At 45.6% G+C, this 17,003-nt stretch overlaps 1 protein-coding gene across 4 annotated transcripts in view; it reads left to right on the top strand.

The window, feature by feature from the left end:
• The window catches only part of fhip1aa (FHF complex subunit HOOK interacting protein 1Aa), a 126,774-nt gene extending 119,170 nt beyond the window's left edge, over positions 1-7,604 (top strand). For 3 of the 4 annotated variants that reach the window (XM_028802698.2, XM_028802699.2, XM_028802700.2), the window contains exons 12-13: positions 1,436-1,550; positions 4,741-7,604. In XM_028802698.2, the coding sequence (XP_028658531.1) occupies positions 1,436-1,550; positions 4,741-5,000 (375 nt within the window). In that variant the 3' untranslated portion in view covers positions 5,001-7,604. The remainder of the gene's footprint in view (positions 1-1,435; positions 1,551-4,740) is intronic. The other variant, XR_007935090.1, reaches the window with a different exon arrangement.
• The last annotated feature ends 9,399 nt before the right edge of the window (positions 7,605-17,003 follow it).

The raw sequence follows: 17,003 nt of genomic DNA, 5'->3' as shown, positions 1-17,003 counted from the left end.
GATACCGTAGCAGAACCCAGTAGCTGCGGTGGTCTGCGTGTATATCTGCCTGCCTGTCTGTCTCCACTATCATTGTGCTCTATATAACATACAAATTAATTATTAAGCTTTGGTTACCTTGTGCTACTGAATTGATAACAGCAATGTTAGCTTTTTGTTTGTCTCCTTTGCTCTTTTTCTAAAAACACTGGCCGTTTGAAGTGCATGGACCAGAGGAAATGAGGGCGAGTGTTTTAGGAAGAAGTCCTGTGTGTGGAGCCTTTACAGTGGCAGATTTAGCTGTTATTCGCTACAAACTTTAACGAGTTGACCCCAAATATGTGCTCTCCTTTGAGGATCACGTCTGGCCCCACAAGACTAGGGCTCTAGTTTCGCTAATCTGACTATATTGTTTCCGGGTCTTTCTAAGCCTTAGCCTGCTAGCCTTGCCGCTTGCAGAACTGTACTGGCTCAGAGTGAGACAGCTTATTTATTTATTTTATTTTTTGAAGGAGATCGTAACTTGGTTGTGCGTTTGCACCTGTGTCGTTAGCAAGGAATGCAAGGCGATCAACTTTCAAGTCCAAAACGCAAGGCAAAATGAAGTTCAAAAGAAACAAAGCAGTTCAAATATCTGCAAATCTTTAAACAAGAATTAGATTTGTGCACTGATTGTTTTTAATCCAAAAATCAGATATGAAAGAGTCGCTCATTATATGGTCTTTCCAGTGACGACACCCAGTGAGACATGCCTTGTGTGATTTTTGTCTTTTGTCAAAACTGGATACCATCATGAAAAATCCCCTCCAGGAGGTGCTGTCTTGGAGCACTTTTAGCCACAGGCTCATTCCACCACAGTGTGCTAAGAAGCGCCTCTGTGGGGTCTTTTCTGCCCACTACTATCAGGCAATTCAGTGCTTCCTTCCAATGCACTCGTTAAGTTTATTGATTGATTGATCGATTGATTGGCTGTATTAATCGTCCTGGTAGTTTGCATCATTGTTTTTTATGTTTCTACTGCTGTATGCAACTGAATTTCTCCATGGCATTAATAAAGTTTATCTAATCTATACAATAAATACATTTGTGTTGTTGTTGACACACTCGTTGCGCATTCTCTGGCTACAATAAGAACAACGCAGTCACCTAGTGAATATATAAAGCAGATAAAGAGTCCTCTCTGGACCCTCACCACGATGATACTTACCCTCTACCCTGCTGGATCCTCATTGGGGGGGGACTGCACACGGGTTTTGTGTGTGTGTGTGTGTGTGTGTGTGTGTGAACCCTTTGATGACCTGGCATCCTGTCCCAGCTTTGAACCTGGGGCTAATGAACAGTGTGTGAGCTGCTGTGACATTTTTTTAAAAGTTGTTTAAGAAAATGGATGGATTTCTTCAAGGCACTCTTTTGTAAAATGTATTATCAGAAAGTCTCTCTGTTACTCTCCCTTCAGGTGCTGGCATCTGTCAAGAATAATATTGAGAAAATCGCGGCTGCCAGGAAGGACTTCTCCACCCTGGTGTTTGATGCCAAGCAGTACCTCCTCCACCGGGACAGCCCCCACTCAGGTAAAGTAGTGCCTTGGCTTGCTAGAAAAATTAGTGTTGTCAAGAAGGAGAAGGAGAATCATGTTGCATTATCAGAAATGAATAATTATTGAGAGTCATTGATAAATGCTGCTGTAATATAAGAGGCACCCCATACAGGAAGGGATTCTGTCAGGTACCCGATGCTGTTTGAGTTCAGGCCCCCGTAACACCATCCATGGTACAGGCGGGTGCTCTTTATTTCCCAAGTTCCATTGAGCTGCTCAGGTAATGGATGAGTGAATGAATATTAAATGACACAATGTGTCTTGAATGAGTGAGAATCTTTTAAGTTCTTTCTTAAATCAAAGGAAGTCCTTACTTTTTCATTTATTTTATATAGCACCTTTATCCATGGTGAGCATCATCTCTGGGCACTTTACACAATATTGCATGCTGCACATATTTTTGGATAAATTAACCCATCAGCACTATGGACAGCGCCCTGCTCAGTGTTGTCAGCGTTCCCTGCAAGTCACCTGACCATGAATAAAACAATATATAGCGCCTTTACTATAATGAACACTTTGTTAAGGTGCTGTACAGGACTGGAATACACAACAGTTGTTCACAAGTCATTTTTTTTGACCATTTCAATTTCAGCACTCTGGACAGCACTTGTACACTGCTTGATCCTGAATATCGTATATACTCATGTTTAAGTTCTCCCGCGGATAAGTCAGGGCTTGACTTCCGGTATTTTATAATGTCAGTTGTATAGGTTGAATGCGGAAAACTCCCGCTATTGGTCCAAGAGATTATGATATGCTAACGCCCACCTGAGAGAGTCACCATGGAGCACACAGCCTTTTTATTTCTATGTATTGTGCCTACGTGACCACACGGTAATACCTGAACTATTCTGAAGTGACATTTACACTGATTTGTGTTTTTTGTATCTCACACCCTTACACACTTTTATCGTAAGAACGTCCCTTATCTACGATGGAGCATTCGATCAGAAGAAAATATGATGCTGGTTTTAAATTAAACGTCGTTGAAATGGCGAAAGAAACTGGTAACTGCACTGCTGCAGCAAAATCCGATGCATCTGAGAAACTGATGGGGAGATTGGAGGAGGCAAGAAGATGTTAAAAAAAAAAAAAAAATTAAGTGTTGTATTTTTGAACGGGGGTATAAGTTGGGGTCTGATTTTATGATTGTTTTTTCGGGTTTCAAGACCTGACTTATATGCGAATATATACGGTAAGCCTACCAAGCAACCTACCTTTAATTTAAATAGTGACGATTCTATAAAAATCATCACGGAGTTGTGCTTTATAGGAATGGGATACAACTGCAATTGGCCAAGTGAATTTTTGACCATTTGAATTTCAACACCTGTAATGTTTCATGCCTGCTCACACCCTGTCATGACCTTGACCCTTGGGTATTCTTGTAGTTCGTCAGCCGAGACTGATCAGTGATGGAGAGACATGACAGACAAAAATGTAAAAAGAGGGAATAAAACAGTGAGTCTTACTTACAGTGATCAAGTTCTTTACGAAAAGAAAATAAAGCACAGATCCTTTTTTCGTTTTCTGGAGAAAAAGTACATGGGAAAAAAAAAAATATGTACAAGTAGGCAGTGAGCTCACCGGCCCGCCAAATTGCCCCTTTTCTATTACTCAAGGATTTTTGGGTATTCTTAACGTTGGCTTCCTCAGCCCCCTTCGCTCTCATACTGACCCTGAGCACAGCGCCCCCTCAGAGTGTGTCATGTCTCCTCTCGTTTTCTTGTCTTCTTCTCTACAGCAATGACTGCACTTCCAGTGACTGTTTTTATAACACTTCCATATCTTGGACTCTTAGGCTCACAAGCTTTTCCTGACTGTGTTAAATAAGCAAATATTGTTCTAATGCAGCCTTCCATTTGAACTGGGAAATCAGAATTTTCAACTGGAAAGCCCCCACGTGGCTGGTCTGTCAAGTCTAAGTTTGTCTGACTTCAGCTTGTGACGTCACTCCCAAATAGTGAGGTACACCACAGATTGTAGTGGAAGCTGCAGTATTAAACTCTTTATTAGCACTTTTGTATCTCATTACAGCAGTTGTACACTCAGTGCTGTCCATCGTCTATCTCTGGACTTGTGCCTATGGTGTATGGAGGCTCAAAATGACGTGTATTGCATTGTTCAGCAGTTGTCTGTATTCCAAAAAAGCAAGCACAACAAAGGTGTTGTTGGAGGCATCAACGTTGTTTCTCTAAATGTTTTACTGGAATGCGGTGAACTCGGGTATGATGTCATTCCCAGCTCCAACTTCCAAGGTAAGTGGAACACAGCATGTGAGATGCAGCAGCTGTGTTCAGCCTACCCTTGAAGGGATGTCTTAAAATTGCCTTTCCGACGCATGTTTGTGACTATAAAAGGGAACTGGAAATAATTGTTTTATCGCTTATTCGTGGTACTATTTTTCTCATAAGGATATGTTTTCTATTCACTTGTGTGAGTTCTCACGTAAATATGGAAGTAAATTAAAGTAACACTAACCATGCAGTGCAAAATGTTTACTGTGATTTGGTCTTTTGAGAGGAAACCATGCCACCCACAGGGGGTGAAACGTTACTGTGGAAGAAGACAACTGCTGAGATGGGAGTGGCCACAGTTAATGGTTGAATCTAATAATGTTGCTCAATATTTAATGACAAGTATAAACTATTTTACAGTGTGTGTGTAATCATAAGACATAGATCAATACTCGACAACTGTCTTGGCTTGAAAAACAGACGTATTTGAATTTTTTTATGATTTTCCCCCGTGCCCCAGAGCTTCCAATGTGAAGTGTCAGTGCAGGAAGATATTTTGTAAAATTCACAGGAAACGCTTAACTTTAGAACCCAGTTTCATGTGGCTGTTACACATGTAGCATGTGTGTCAAGACCTAACTTCCACTTAAACTACCAAATGTACCCTTCAAGGTGTTAACTTTATGGGATCTAAGGAAGCTGTGGTCTACCTGGGCATCACTGGTCATATGGCAGAAGTCAGCCGTGGATGGGATGCCAGCTTAAGTGCAGGGTACACTCAGAGGTACCCTTGGTGCCGTAGCCACTAGTGGGGACTACACAGCCCTCAGGTTCCTTTCACTGGGTTTGAGGTTTGGGCTCGTTTTTGGAAGGAGCCCCCACTTCCTTTAAAGCTATTGTCTATTCTTTTTTTTTATCTTTTAGATCCTTTGGGGCCAGAAAATGCACTATGGTGTCACAATGGAGATGGCAGTCGAACACAGGTGCGACTTGGCAAACAGACGAGGGGGGCTCTTCCTGTACCTACTCTTCCTCCTACCTCTCCTCCTCTTCCTCCCAGGATCCCCCCATACATGAGGAACTCTGTGTTTGCAGCTGTGCTGTTCACCGAGTTTCTCAAAGAGCTGGCAGCCACGGCGCAGGAGCACTCCATCTTGTCACATGCGCCACTGGAGGAGGAGTAGCAACAGCAGCAGCGCCCCCTGGTGGGGAGCATTTGAAAATGACTTTAATAGTCGAAAGAGCTTCGGAGTTTATTTTCTTATATTTCACGGTGCCTGGCACTACTTCATTGAGATGCGGCTCGGGTGGTCATCCGCCTTTGTTGTGGGGTGTGGAATGGAAGGGGGGCATATTTGCTGGCTTCTAATGTCCGTCTCGGGGGGGCATGTTGTGTCAGAAGCTGGTTCGTGTGGGCTCAAGCATTTTCCCTTTCTCGTTGCTGTGTTGTTTAGTACATATGTGGGAATATTGCGCAAACATTACTCGTAATGGAACGCTGTACTAATTTGGGACGTTCTTTGCTGACCGGTTTTAATATTTGAGTAGCTGAGCAGACACCTGACAATCTCTGAGCTTAAGGTCTGATTTGTATCAGCATGGAGGTGACATTTGGCCAAAACAGCATCGTTAACATGATAGGGTCAAAACCTAAGGGGTATCGCTAGGGATTAGTGAGCAGGCAGGGGCTCCAGGTGCCACGCATTCTGATTGGTGTGGAGTGTTGTGCTGCAAGAGGCTGTCATGAGGAATACCGGTGCCAGTCATGAGACTTGCCCTGTGTTCTCCTCTAGGATTGCAGTTCTCCGCCATCCCATCAAAGGACATGCATATATAATCCTAATGTATGCCATTCTTGATTTGACTGGCTGCTGTGTGACAACATCTGTCCCCAATCCCACACAATAAGACTTGAGGCAGTGACAGCCAGGAGAGGAACGCTAAACAGCCATTAAACCAACATAGCTTCATCTGTTATAGGAAGGCAAGGAGCCGGCATAGGCAACCAAGAGCGACTTCACTGTAGACAGAATGCATCAGTATAGATGTATCTTTTAAAGGAAGCAAGGAGCTGGCATTGCACACCAGGAAGGACCCAGCTCTGGGCAGAATGCATCAAGGTAGCTTAAAGTATTCTAGGGAGGCAAGGTATTAAACACCAGAAAGGTCTCTACCCTGGGCAGAGTGCATTAAGATAGCGAGCGTATTCCATTCTAGAGAGGTAAGGAGCTGGCATTGGGTACCAGGAATGACTCAACCCTGGGTAGAATGCATTAAGATAGCTTAATCTATTTATAGGCGGGCAAGCAACCTGGCATTGGGCACCAGAAAGAACACAGCCATGGGCAGAAAGCATCAGGAAAGCATATTCTATTATAGGGATGCATGGAGCTGGTATTTGGGTACAGGGAAGGACCAAACCCTTGGTAGGATGCCACCCTTGCCCCCCATTTTTTTTGGATATCTTTAGGCCATTCCTGGATATAGTCCTCCACAGGCATAAGAAACGGATTCCGTAAAGACTCCAAATTTAACCCAACTTAGAGTAATTGGGTGCACCTCACCAAGCACTGCAAAAACAAATAACACAGACAGAGGGACAGTGTTGCTTAGAAAAAGATTTGGACCTTTGGTGGGGGCTTGAGGCGATACACCAGGCCATTGCAGAGTCCACCGACACACTCCGCTATGAGGCCAGTTTGGATGTGAAACTAATAGTGGGCATCACCCCGTGCAGCGTGCACTTGGATTCAAGCTGGAAAGCAGCACTAGAAAAGTAAGATTCAGCTACAAGTTAGAAAACATCTTCATCAGAGACCACAGGGTCTCACTTTTATGACTTTGTGGGGAGATGAAAGGATATTGAAGGGGGGAAAGCTTCATAGGGAAGGGTGCTGCAGATATTTAAGATGATTGTCAACCTTTGCTAAATGACCGACTGTAGGGACCAGACAAGACCTGCCCTGTTTGTTTTAATGAAGCTGAACTGGGTGGCACAGAGTTTGATGATGTATGCCCGCCAGGGACTTGGGTTCAATTTGTACTTGCTAAAGGACGGCTGGTATGCATGGCAAGGCTAAATTTACCCCTTGGGACAAATGAAGTGCTAATGAGTGAACGAGCTGGATAGATAGATATAAAAGGCACAATATGATCTATGTATGTCTATATTATACACTGCCTTTAATATCTATTATATAGTGCCTTTCACATCTATTTATCTAAATCGGAACAAGTTGGCACATGTACTGCACGTTAAGTATAAATCACATGAAGGCGATGGATGGCAACATGTTATTCAGGACTGTCCAGAACAGAAGCCCTCAAGTTCAGGCACGGCTGCAGGTTTTTATTCCAGGTAGGGGTGTCATTCTTTCCTTTCATTGCTCTCATTGTATACTGTGCTGGCTTTTTTATTCTCTAACGAGCTGTGCTATCAGGGTTGAAATCTAAATAATCAACGTAGACCTCAAGAGTTAATGTTTTCAGTGTATTTGTATGTATTTTGAAATGCACATAGTAATGCAATGCATTGCAGTTGTCATTCCAACAGATGACACGTCACAAACATCTGTCGTAATACAATGCAATACAACAAATGTTTGTGGTGCGCCATGACAAATGCAACGCTTATGTCTATTATATGCCATTTGGAATGGGATTCATAAAAGCAGTGTTAATGTTTGAGTGATACCATCTGTTGGAGTGACAAAGGCAATGCATTTTATTACTGGACATTTATTACAGATACCTAGACACAGAGACACTTTGCTTTGCAAAAAGTAAAAAGAATTATAAGGAATGCAAAAAGTAAGTAAAATAACAAAAGAAAATGAATAAATACACTAAACAAGCAAGTAATAGAAAAGGATGAGGCCCTAAGCACTGCTTCAATTGCGGTTAGCAAAATGCAGTTTTCAATGGTCAAGGTGATAAAGACCGGAGTCCAAGGTTCTGGTTAGGAGCCCAAGGCCACAAGACCACTCAATAACCCCCTAGTTCTGCAGTATGCAAATGTGATAAAAATATTCATTACTGTTAAGATACAGTGTCCTCAGCCAGGAGTCTCAAATTCAGTCCTGGGGTCCCCACTCTGGCTGCAGGTGTTCATTCTGATCAGTTTCACAAATCAGCGAGTCCCACTTAAAGGCGGATTGATTTAATGTTTAGTTATCACAGGAAATCCTGTCCTTAAAACATAAATCCCCTTTCATCAAATGCACAGATTGTCTTGCTGTAGACCAGTTGGTCGCTACTCTCCTGTGTCTGTTCTTATGCTTACCAATCTTTATACTCCAAAACGTCATGAATATATCTGTGTTCTGCACTCTATGGTAACTCATTAATATTCATGAGGGGTGGAGCCTTCAACCAAAAATAGTCCATCAGTTTCTAACCCGCTTTGTCCTGGACAGGGTCACGGGGGGTGATGGAGCCTATCTCAGCTAACATTTGGCGCAGGGCAGGAACAAGCCCTGGAGATGGCGGCAGTCCACCGCAGGGCAAACACACCCACCCCACACACTAAGGCCAATTTAGCATAGCCAGTCCGCCTAACCCACGCAGACACAGGAAGAACATGTCAAATATACCGTCAAACCCCTGACTGGATACAAGAAAGGGCCAGAAATAATTGTTATAAAAATGAAAGGTTTATTTTATCAAAAGGCTCAGCAATACATGAAACTCCAAAGAGCACAAAGGAATTGCTTGAAAAGTCAAGGTACTCACAGAACGGTCCCAGTATGGAATCCAAGGTGATTGTCAACAGGAACACAGGTTCAAAAAAATGCCGAGATCAGTACAAGCAAAAGCACAGCTAGACGAGCATTTAAAATGAACCGCTAGGAGCCACGGAAGGCCCGCCCATAAAAAGGCATCTCTGGTGATGATTGGCAGGTGGCCCTGCCCCTTGGGGACCACCCACAAAACAGATGGGACATAATCATGGAGAGTTCCACTTACAAATAAACACAAACATGTACAAAATAAATAAGAGAAACATAAATACAAAGACTTGGCACAAAATTAGACAATACAAGTAAGAAATACCACCTTGGACCCTGCCAGTGGAGAAATGCTAGCTGAGATGTGACATACAGAAAAAGGGTAGAAAACCGAAATTATGAGCACAGAAAGCTATGGCAAAGTAATCAGATGCGGGTGAATTTCTTCATAAGAGTTGTGGGCCGCCAAGGAGAGCAGTTAAAAGTAAGGCTGGATAGAAAGGCGCTATATACTGTAAGAGAGTTTGTTCCAAGGGGAAATTTGTCTGTTTACAGAAGTTGAGTAAATTTCATAACCACCACCACCACCACCTCTCAAATACAGAGAAAGACTCGCACAAATACAAGACTTCTGGCTAAAGGGAGCAGCGGTGGTCCCGGCGAGGCGCTATAAAGGCGTGCTGTTGTTGCTGTAAAGGACCCTCAGTCGCGGTTCTCAACCCACTTTTCCTGAATGATTTGTTACCATAGAGAGAGCGTCGTTCATAATGGCACTCAGTGTTGTCTACCCCCATGAATTCCTTTGGGGGTCCATATGGTGTCCCGTAACGGAGTCTGCTTTTTTTAATCAGCTCTTGAAGTTACCTTAGTAACGCTCTGATTGGGAATTTAGTGGGAATAACAACCTGCAGTCCCCCAGGACCGTTTTACCATTAGAACTGTGATCTTTCAAATTTAACGGGTAACCTTGAGGGGTCCGAGCATGGCGCCCTTTTCAGTTGTTTGCACTTCTTACCTTAAAGATTCCTTGGCATCAGTGAGGTGCCCATTTTTAAGACCCGTTATGGTCATCTTTAGGGGTTTGGGTTTAAACTGGACTGGCACGGCTACTGCCCGACTGTTGCATTGTGTCAGACCACTGTGAGAGGGGGGTCCTAGAAGATCTGCCAGGCCCACCAGCGTTTAGATGGGGTGGGGCCCAAAGATTTTACAGCTAAAAAAAAGAGAGGTGGGATTGCATTTTGAGTTCTGAACGTTGGCTGAAATCTCTGTGGTTTTCTCCTTCAGATTGCGAGCAGCGTTCGTCATGGAGTTCAATTACGCCGACCCTCAGTGTCGATTTCTTATGGTGGCGTCATTTATTCATTTATTTCTTTTTACATTATTCAACACAAGGCAACTCACTCAGAAATGCATTCGTGGGGAGGTGAGCCAGTGGTCTCAGTTACTTGAGCGCCCATGGACCGGAGACTTGGACCCTTAGGAGGAGCCGTTGAGATGAAGTGGAGATGCCAGAAGTGAAACGTAGACAAACCCAACAGACTGGGACTAGAAAGATGGAGAGCACATCTCCTTAGATGACACACCAGACTGAAGTGGGCAGAAGACTCGTGAGTAGAACCCATCACCGGGGATGAGACAGAAGATTAAAGAAGAAAGCAAAGACCAGAGAAGGCTGAAGAGCAGAAGCCACCGCCACCAGTCAGGGCACCAGAAACGGGAGACGGTCATCTAGCAGACTAGGATGAGCACAGGAGATGACTCAGAGCAGACAGTGAAGAGCTGACAGGACTGGTGCCAGTAAAGAGCAGAGCCCACCACCATTCAGATAAAATGGTAGAGAAAGTTCAATTAGAAAGAAATGAGCAGTTTGGATTGGCATCGCCAAAAAGAAGAAATCCTGATTGAGTAGCAAGGTCTGACTTCACCAGAACCGCACAGTAGGCGATGATGGAGCAAAAAGATTCAAGTAGACCATGGTGAGCAGACTCCTGCCAAGAATGAACAGAGCCCACCAGCAGGTCAGATGATAACTGCATACAGAAGATTAAAGTAGCATGAGATGAGAGAAAAAGACTGGCACCACCCACAGGTAGCAAACACAATGGGTGGCAAAGACTGGCACCACCAAAAGACAAATCATGATGGGTGGCAAAGACTGCCAAATGAAGGGTGGAAATCACGATGGGTGGCAAAGACTGGCACCACTTAAAGACAGAAAATCATGAGGGGTGGTGAAGACTGGCACCACTAAAGGGTAGAAATCACAATGGGTGGGAAAGACTGGCACCACTGAGGGCCAGAAATCATAATAAGCAGCAAAGAATAGCACTACTGAAGAGTAAGAATCATAATGGGCATTGAAAAGTAGAAATCAGGATAAAAAGCAAAAACTGGCACAAGTGAGTACAAATGATGGCGAGTGTCCAACTTTGTCGCCACCGTAGTGTGGAAATCACTGTAGGCCGTAAAAATGACCAACAACGAAGAGTGGAAATGGGTGACAAAGACTGGCACCTATGAAGGGCAGCTATCACCATAAGTGGTAAAGGCTGGCACCACCAAAGGTTAGAAATTGGGATGAGCAGTGAAGACTGGCACACATAATGAGCAGAAACCACCACAAGTCAGGTAAGATAACACAGAAGGCTGAAGGAAAAAGCAGTGAACAAAGACGGGTGCAATTAGTGGGCAGACAATAAGGCGATCCAGAAGGCGGGCACCATTCACTAGGTGGTCGAGAGGGTTATCAGAAAACACAATGGGCAGAGCAGACTGGGTGGGGGGGTGTGTGGCGCAACTGGAGAGCAAAACCCACAGCCTAGGAGTGATGAACAAGAAGACAGGTGCCATTCAGTAGTAGTAGCCTGCCACCCGGCAGACGGGTAAAGTGGTGAACTAGGACTGGGTGTGGTGCCCACAGTGGGACATGGAATGAGGCGGAGTCAGATGTAGGCGGAGTTGGATGTGCGAGTGTTAATCATATTCGACAGTGTTTGGTGACAGACATGAGGTGGGGGTGGGCTGATGCCAGGCTGTATGCATATAGTGAGGCTGGCACTTATTCTCGTGCAGTAGGGGGGCATTATTTACATTGCAGATTGTATCGACAAAAGGGCGGAGACCAAACACATTTAACGTTCCTTATATGGAAACACTGGTAACATGTGACCCCGCAGTGTGTGTGGTACTTGAAGACTGGCACCAGTGAAGGGCACAACCTGCCTGTTGGAGGACAAGTATGTAACTTCACAAAGTCAGAACTGGTGAGTGGAGTGGACTGGTGCCACAAACTGGCAGACGAGGGTGACGGCGGGGGGCTCCGTACAGCCACCTAATGGGAGCGGGTGGGCGGCATGTAAACTGCGAATGCCTTAACTTGAATGGCGCGGCTCGTACCCGGCGACGATTTCAGTGACGTCTAGGATTTTACAGCAACACATCAGCCTTAAACTCTTTGCACATTTATATTATAGCAGGCGAATTTAAAGAAGAAAACCTCTATGCAAATTCTTTGTAGTCCTCATCGGCGCGCGGTTGGTTTTATTTTTGGTGTGTTTTGCAATATTTTTAGTATTTTTGCAATCGGAGAACAATCTGAATTATTTTTGTCAAAAGCTCCACTTGTAAGGACTGTCTGGTTTGGTTCTTAATAAAAATCTGTAAATCTGCAGCCCCCGCTACGTCTACAGCTGGTCCTTTCTGAAGGTTCTGGTAGGACCACCGTTTGGAGCCATTCAGGATCTCGGGGTCACTGCGTAAATATCCTGACCATCAAGAAAGGACCCCCCCCCCCTTGACTACTTACTACTTAGGCAGTTGAGAGATGAGTGTGACATTAACCAGCAGGAGGCGCTCCGTCTCTCTGTCCACTCGGCCCTCCCCTGAGTGAGCCCGGGGGAGCCGCCAAAAGCTGTCAGCACGCAGTCCTTCAGGATGGCCGCCTCACACCAAAGGCCCGGCCGTGAAACCCAAAGACACTCCGGTGTGCCTCTTAATCCAATCTGGAAATTTACAGGCCGTTTCTTCCTAATGGTTCTGGTAGGACCACTGTTTGGAATCATTTAGGGTCTCAGGTCTTTTCTGTTTCACAGCCTTATATAGAAAGGACTTTGCAGTCGGACATGGAGGTCCACTGAGCTGAATCATTGGCAGGCCTTTTGACTTTTACCACAGGTGTGCAGGAATCTCATTACCCAGCAGGGGGCTCTCTCTCTCTCTGTGCTCAACTCTCCCCTCCCCCTGAAGGAGCCACTGAGGATCTGCGCCCCCCCCCTCTGTTTCACTTTATCGACCATGAAGAACGGACCTCTAAGTCTGACGAGGGGGCTCATCAAGCTTGGCAGGCAACTGGGAGAGTATGAAGCGGGTGGCACTCTCTCTTTCTATGCCACCAATTGCCACCTTGAAGAATCCTTCAGGATCTCCGCACTGTCTGTGTCCCAGGCACACACAGAAAGGCCCGCTGTGAAGTCACGACCTCCGAGTCAAACAGAAGATACCCCCTGAAAGCTGAGGAGAACAGGCTTCCAAGTTGTACCACCGCTGAGAGAGTGTGGCATTACCCAGTGGGGGAATACGCTATCACTCTGCCAGTCAGACCCCACACTCTCCTCTCTCCCAGGTGGTCTCAGACAATCCCCAAAATGTCACTGGTGAAGCACAGCTTGGTAAGTGCCAAGTGACTTCTAGCACAGATGCTCATCCTGAGGGCTCCCTTGACGCTCACTGAGCTTCCCTTCCTTGACCCGGTGGACCCTCTCAGTGGGTGTCGTGTTTTATTTTTTTAATGTTGATTCCTTTTTCTTTGTACAATTTTAAACCCACTAAATATACAGTATCTCACAAAAGTGAGTGCACCCCTCACATTTTTGTAAATATTTTATTATATCTTTTCACGGGACAACACTGAAGATTTGATCCAATGTAAAGTAGTCCGCGTACAGCTTGTCTAATGGTGTAAATTTGCTGTCCCCTCAAAATAACTCGACACACAGCCTTTAATGTCTGAACCGCTGGCAACAAAAGTGAGTACACCCCTAAGAGAAAAATGTCCAAACTGAGCCCAGTGCCATGTGACTCGTTAGTGTTACAAGGTCTCAGGTGTGTTAAATTTGGTGTTCTCGCTCTCACACTCTCTCATACTGGTCACTGCAAGTTCAACATGGCACCTCATGGCAAAGACCTCTCTGAGGATCTGAAAGAAAGAATTGTTGCTGTACCTAAAGATGGCCTCGGCTATAAGAAGACTGGCAACACCCTGAAACTGAGCTGCAGCACGGTGGCCAAGACCATACAGGGACAGGTTTAACAGGACAGGCCTCACCATGGTCGACCGAAGAAGTTGTGTGCACGTGCTGAGCGTCCTATCCAGAGGTGGTCTTTTGAAAATCGCCGTACGAGTGCTGCTGGCATTGCTGCGGAGGTAGAAGGGGTGGGGGGTCAGCCTGCCAGTGCTCAGACCGTACGCCCGCCGCACACGGCATCAAATTGGTCTGCGTGGCTGTCGTCCCAGAAGGAAGACTCTTCTAAAGATGATGCACAAGAAACACAAGCAGACTAAGGACATGGATTACTGGAACCGTGTCCTGTGGTCTGATGAGACCGAGATGAACTTACTTGGTTCAGATGGTGTCAAGCGTGTGTGGCGGCAACCAGGTGAGGAGTACAAAGACAAGTGTGTCAGGCCTACAGTCAAGCATGGTGGTGGGAGTGTCATGGTTGGGAGCTGCATGAGTGCTGCTGGCACTGGGGAGCTACAGTTCACTGAGGGCACCATGAATGCCAACATGTACTGTGACCTACTGAAGCAGAGTGTGATCCCCTCCCTGGGCCGCAGGGCAGTATTCCAGCATGATAACGACCCCAAACACACCTCCAAGATGACCACTGCCTTGCTAAAGAAACTGAAGGGAAAGGTGCTGGACTGGCCAAGCATGTCTCCAAACCTAAACCTTATTGGGCATCTGTGGGGCATCCTCAAACGGAAGGTACAGTTAGCCCAGTGTGAGCGAGTGCACCCTGAAATGGACTGGCACCCCATCCACATTTCCTTCCTGCATTATGCCCAGTTTTATGTGGTTTAAAACTGGCACCTTGTGATGCTGTAATATACTGGAAGCAAAATTACCCAGTGTGAGCAAGTGTGCTCTGCAATATACTGGCACCACCGCTGTGCCAGCTTAAACTCAGACTCCTGCCACTAGATGAAAATGAAAGATGGGTCTTTAGTGTATTATCCTGCATGTGCCATCAATCAGTGCTCTGGTAGTTCTGCCAGCTGCCTCCTTAAAGAGCGATGGGCATCACGTTGGCTCTCTTTTTTTAAGCCAAGCTAAATTCAATTTTTTCCATTTTTTTCCCTTCTCCTGGTGTTCTGTGAATTTGCTGAATTGCTGCCCTCACTCCCTGGGCATTCCGAAATTGTTTAAAGCAAAGGTCACCACGAACGGCCCTGGCGGTGATGTATGAAGGTTAATTTCATGTTAATTCCAGCAATAAAAGTACAAATGATGGATGGTCCTGGCAGCTGCCACCCGAAGCGAGCCTCTGCAAATTAAATATGAGAAGCTGGCCGCAAAGCAGCGTGGGGCGATGCCCAGGTCAGGTACCCTGGAAGATGGCATGGGAGTTTATAAAATGTCTCTGCAGTGCCACATAAATGAACAATCGGGAACCTAAAGTTGCCAAGCCTGCTAAATCCAATGTAGGTGGGGTCTGTAGAGGACCCTACCAGCAGTGGGCATAAGGCAGAAAATAACGATGGGGATGGGGCACTGGGCCTCCGTGGCACACAAATGGCCAATAGAGAGTGGCCAGAGAACTAAACCCACATCTGGGAGAAAAGACATAAGGAGACCACAGAGTGACCAGATGTGGGCTTTGAACCCGAGGGAGGCGACAGTGGCAGCGGTGGCACTGACCACTGTGCAGTCCACACCACTGAAACTCGACAGATCCCTGCATACTAAAAGGCGCTATATTCAACATGTCTGTGTAAAACGGGAGCCAGACCCTCCAAGGCGGCCAAAGTGGATGAAAATATCGGAGGTATCACCATCTAGCAATCAGCGTTTACGATGTGAAAAAGTAAGTGCACCCCATGGCGTGCCGGTCACCCTGTGACGAGTTCATTTAATCAGCGCCCATAGATAAAGGTGACATAGCAAACTTCAGGCCATATTAGCATTTTGTAGTCCACTGTGTGATTTGTTAATGCAAAGTTCACGTGTGAAAAAGTAAGTGCACCCCATACATGTACCACTGCTTCACAACCCCTCCCATTAGAATCGGGTGCCAATGCTTAAAACGTCATCAGAGAGGGTCTCACCTGAAACTGGCCGCCGATTTCAAGTTCAGACATTTAGTTTGGTCGGCTCCACTCTTCTGTTGTAAACATGACTCTCAGAATTCATAAATGGAAGTCCAAGTTTGGAACAAACGCCAGCTCTTCCTAGAAGCTGTCCGTCTGGCCACAGGAATAGAGCGAGGAGACCGAGAACACAAAGGTCACTCTGGCTGAGACCCTGAGAAGCTGTGGGCGGGTGGGTGAAACTTCCAGATGAACAACCACCACTGACCTGGGCTTAATGGCAGAGTGGCCTGGTGACACCGAGTCTACAGCTCAGGAGTCTCTCAGAGGCCATTAAATGCAGGTGGGCCGTTATCTGTGCCGCTGAGATGGCTGCCACTTTGACAGACTCTCTCATCTCAGGAGAGGACGTCTAAAGAGCTGTTTATAAGTAACCATTGTGTTCTTGGTCACTTTGACCAAAGTCCTTCTTGCCTGGGACAGCCAACTCTAGAAAGAGCCCTGGAGTTTCCAAACATCTCCCACTTCACAGTTTTATGGAGGCTCCAGGAAACACTAAAAGCTTTAGAAATGGAGTTATCTGTGGCTCAGCACAATTTGAACTCAGGGGTCTACGGAGACTTCTTGGACTTTATGGCTTGTTGTTTATTGTCCTGACATGCACTGTGAACTGTGGGACTTTCTAAATGACATCCAATCAATTCAGCGTGCCACTGGCGGGCTCCGATCAAGTTAAAGGACCACCTGAGCAGAATTTGGAGTGACAGAGCAAAGGGTCTGAATACTTGTAGGATTTTTTTCAAATACAATTTCCAAACCTTTCTGAAAATGTGTTTTCACTTTGACATTATGGGTTGTTGAGTGTAGATGGGTGGGCAAAAATGGCAAATGAATCCATTTGAAATTAAATCTACAACGTAATAAAGTGTGCAGACAGTGAGGGGCTCAGAAAATGTTAGGAATGTGTGTGCGTGTGTACAGTACAGTATATCTATATGGGCATAGGTCTGATCACCATCTGGTATTTGGGTGGTCACCTACCAGGTAATACCTGTGGTTGGTCAGCTAGCTGGCAGATGTCTGCCACAGCCTCTCAAGGAGATGATAGACACGATGAGGGCAAACACCTGATGAGCCCCAATTAGGGC

The sequence above is a fragment of the Erpetoichthys calabaricus genome, chromosome 5, assembly GCF_900747795.2.
Source record: "Erpetoichthys calabaricus chromosome 5, fErpCal1.3, whole genome shotgun sequence".
In the NCBI taxonomy this organism is placed as follows: Eukaryota; Metazoa; Chordata; class Cladistia; order Polypteriformes; family Polypteridae; genus Erpetoichthys; species Erpetoichthys calabaricus.
Note: the sequence above shows the minus strand (reverse complement) of the source record. Positions and strands in the feature narration are given on the sequence as shown.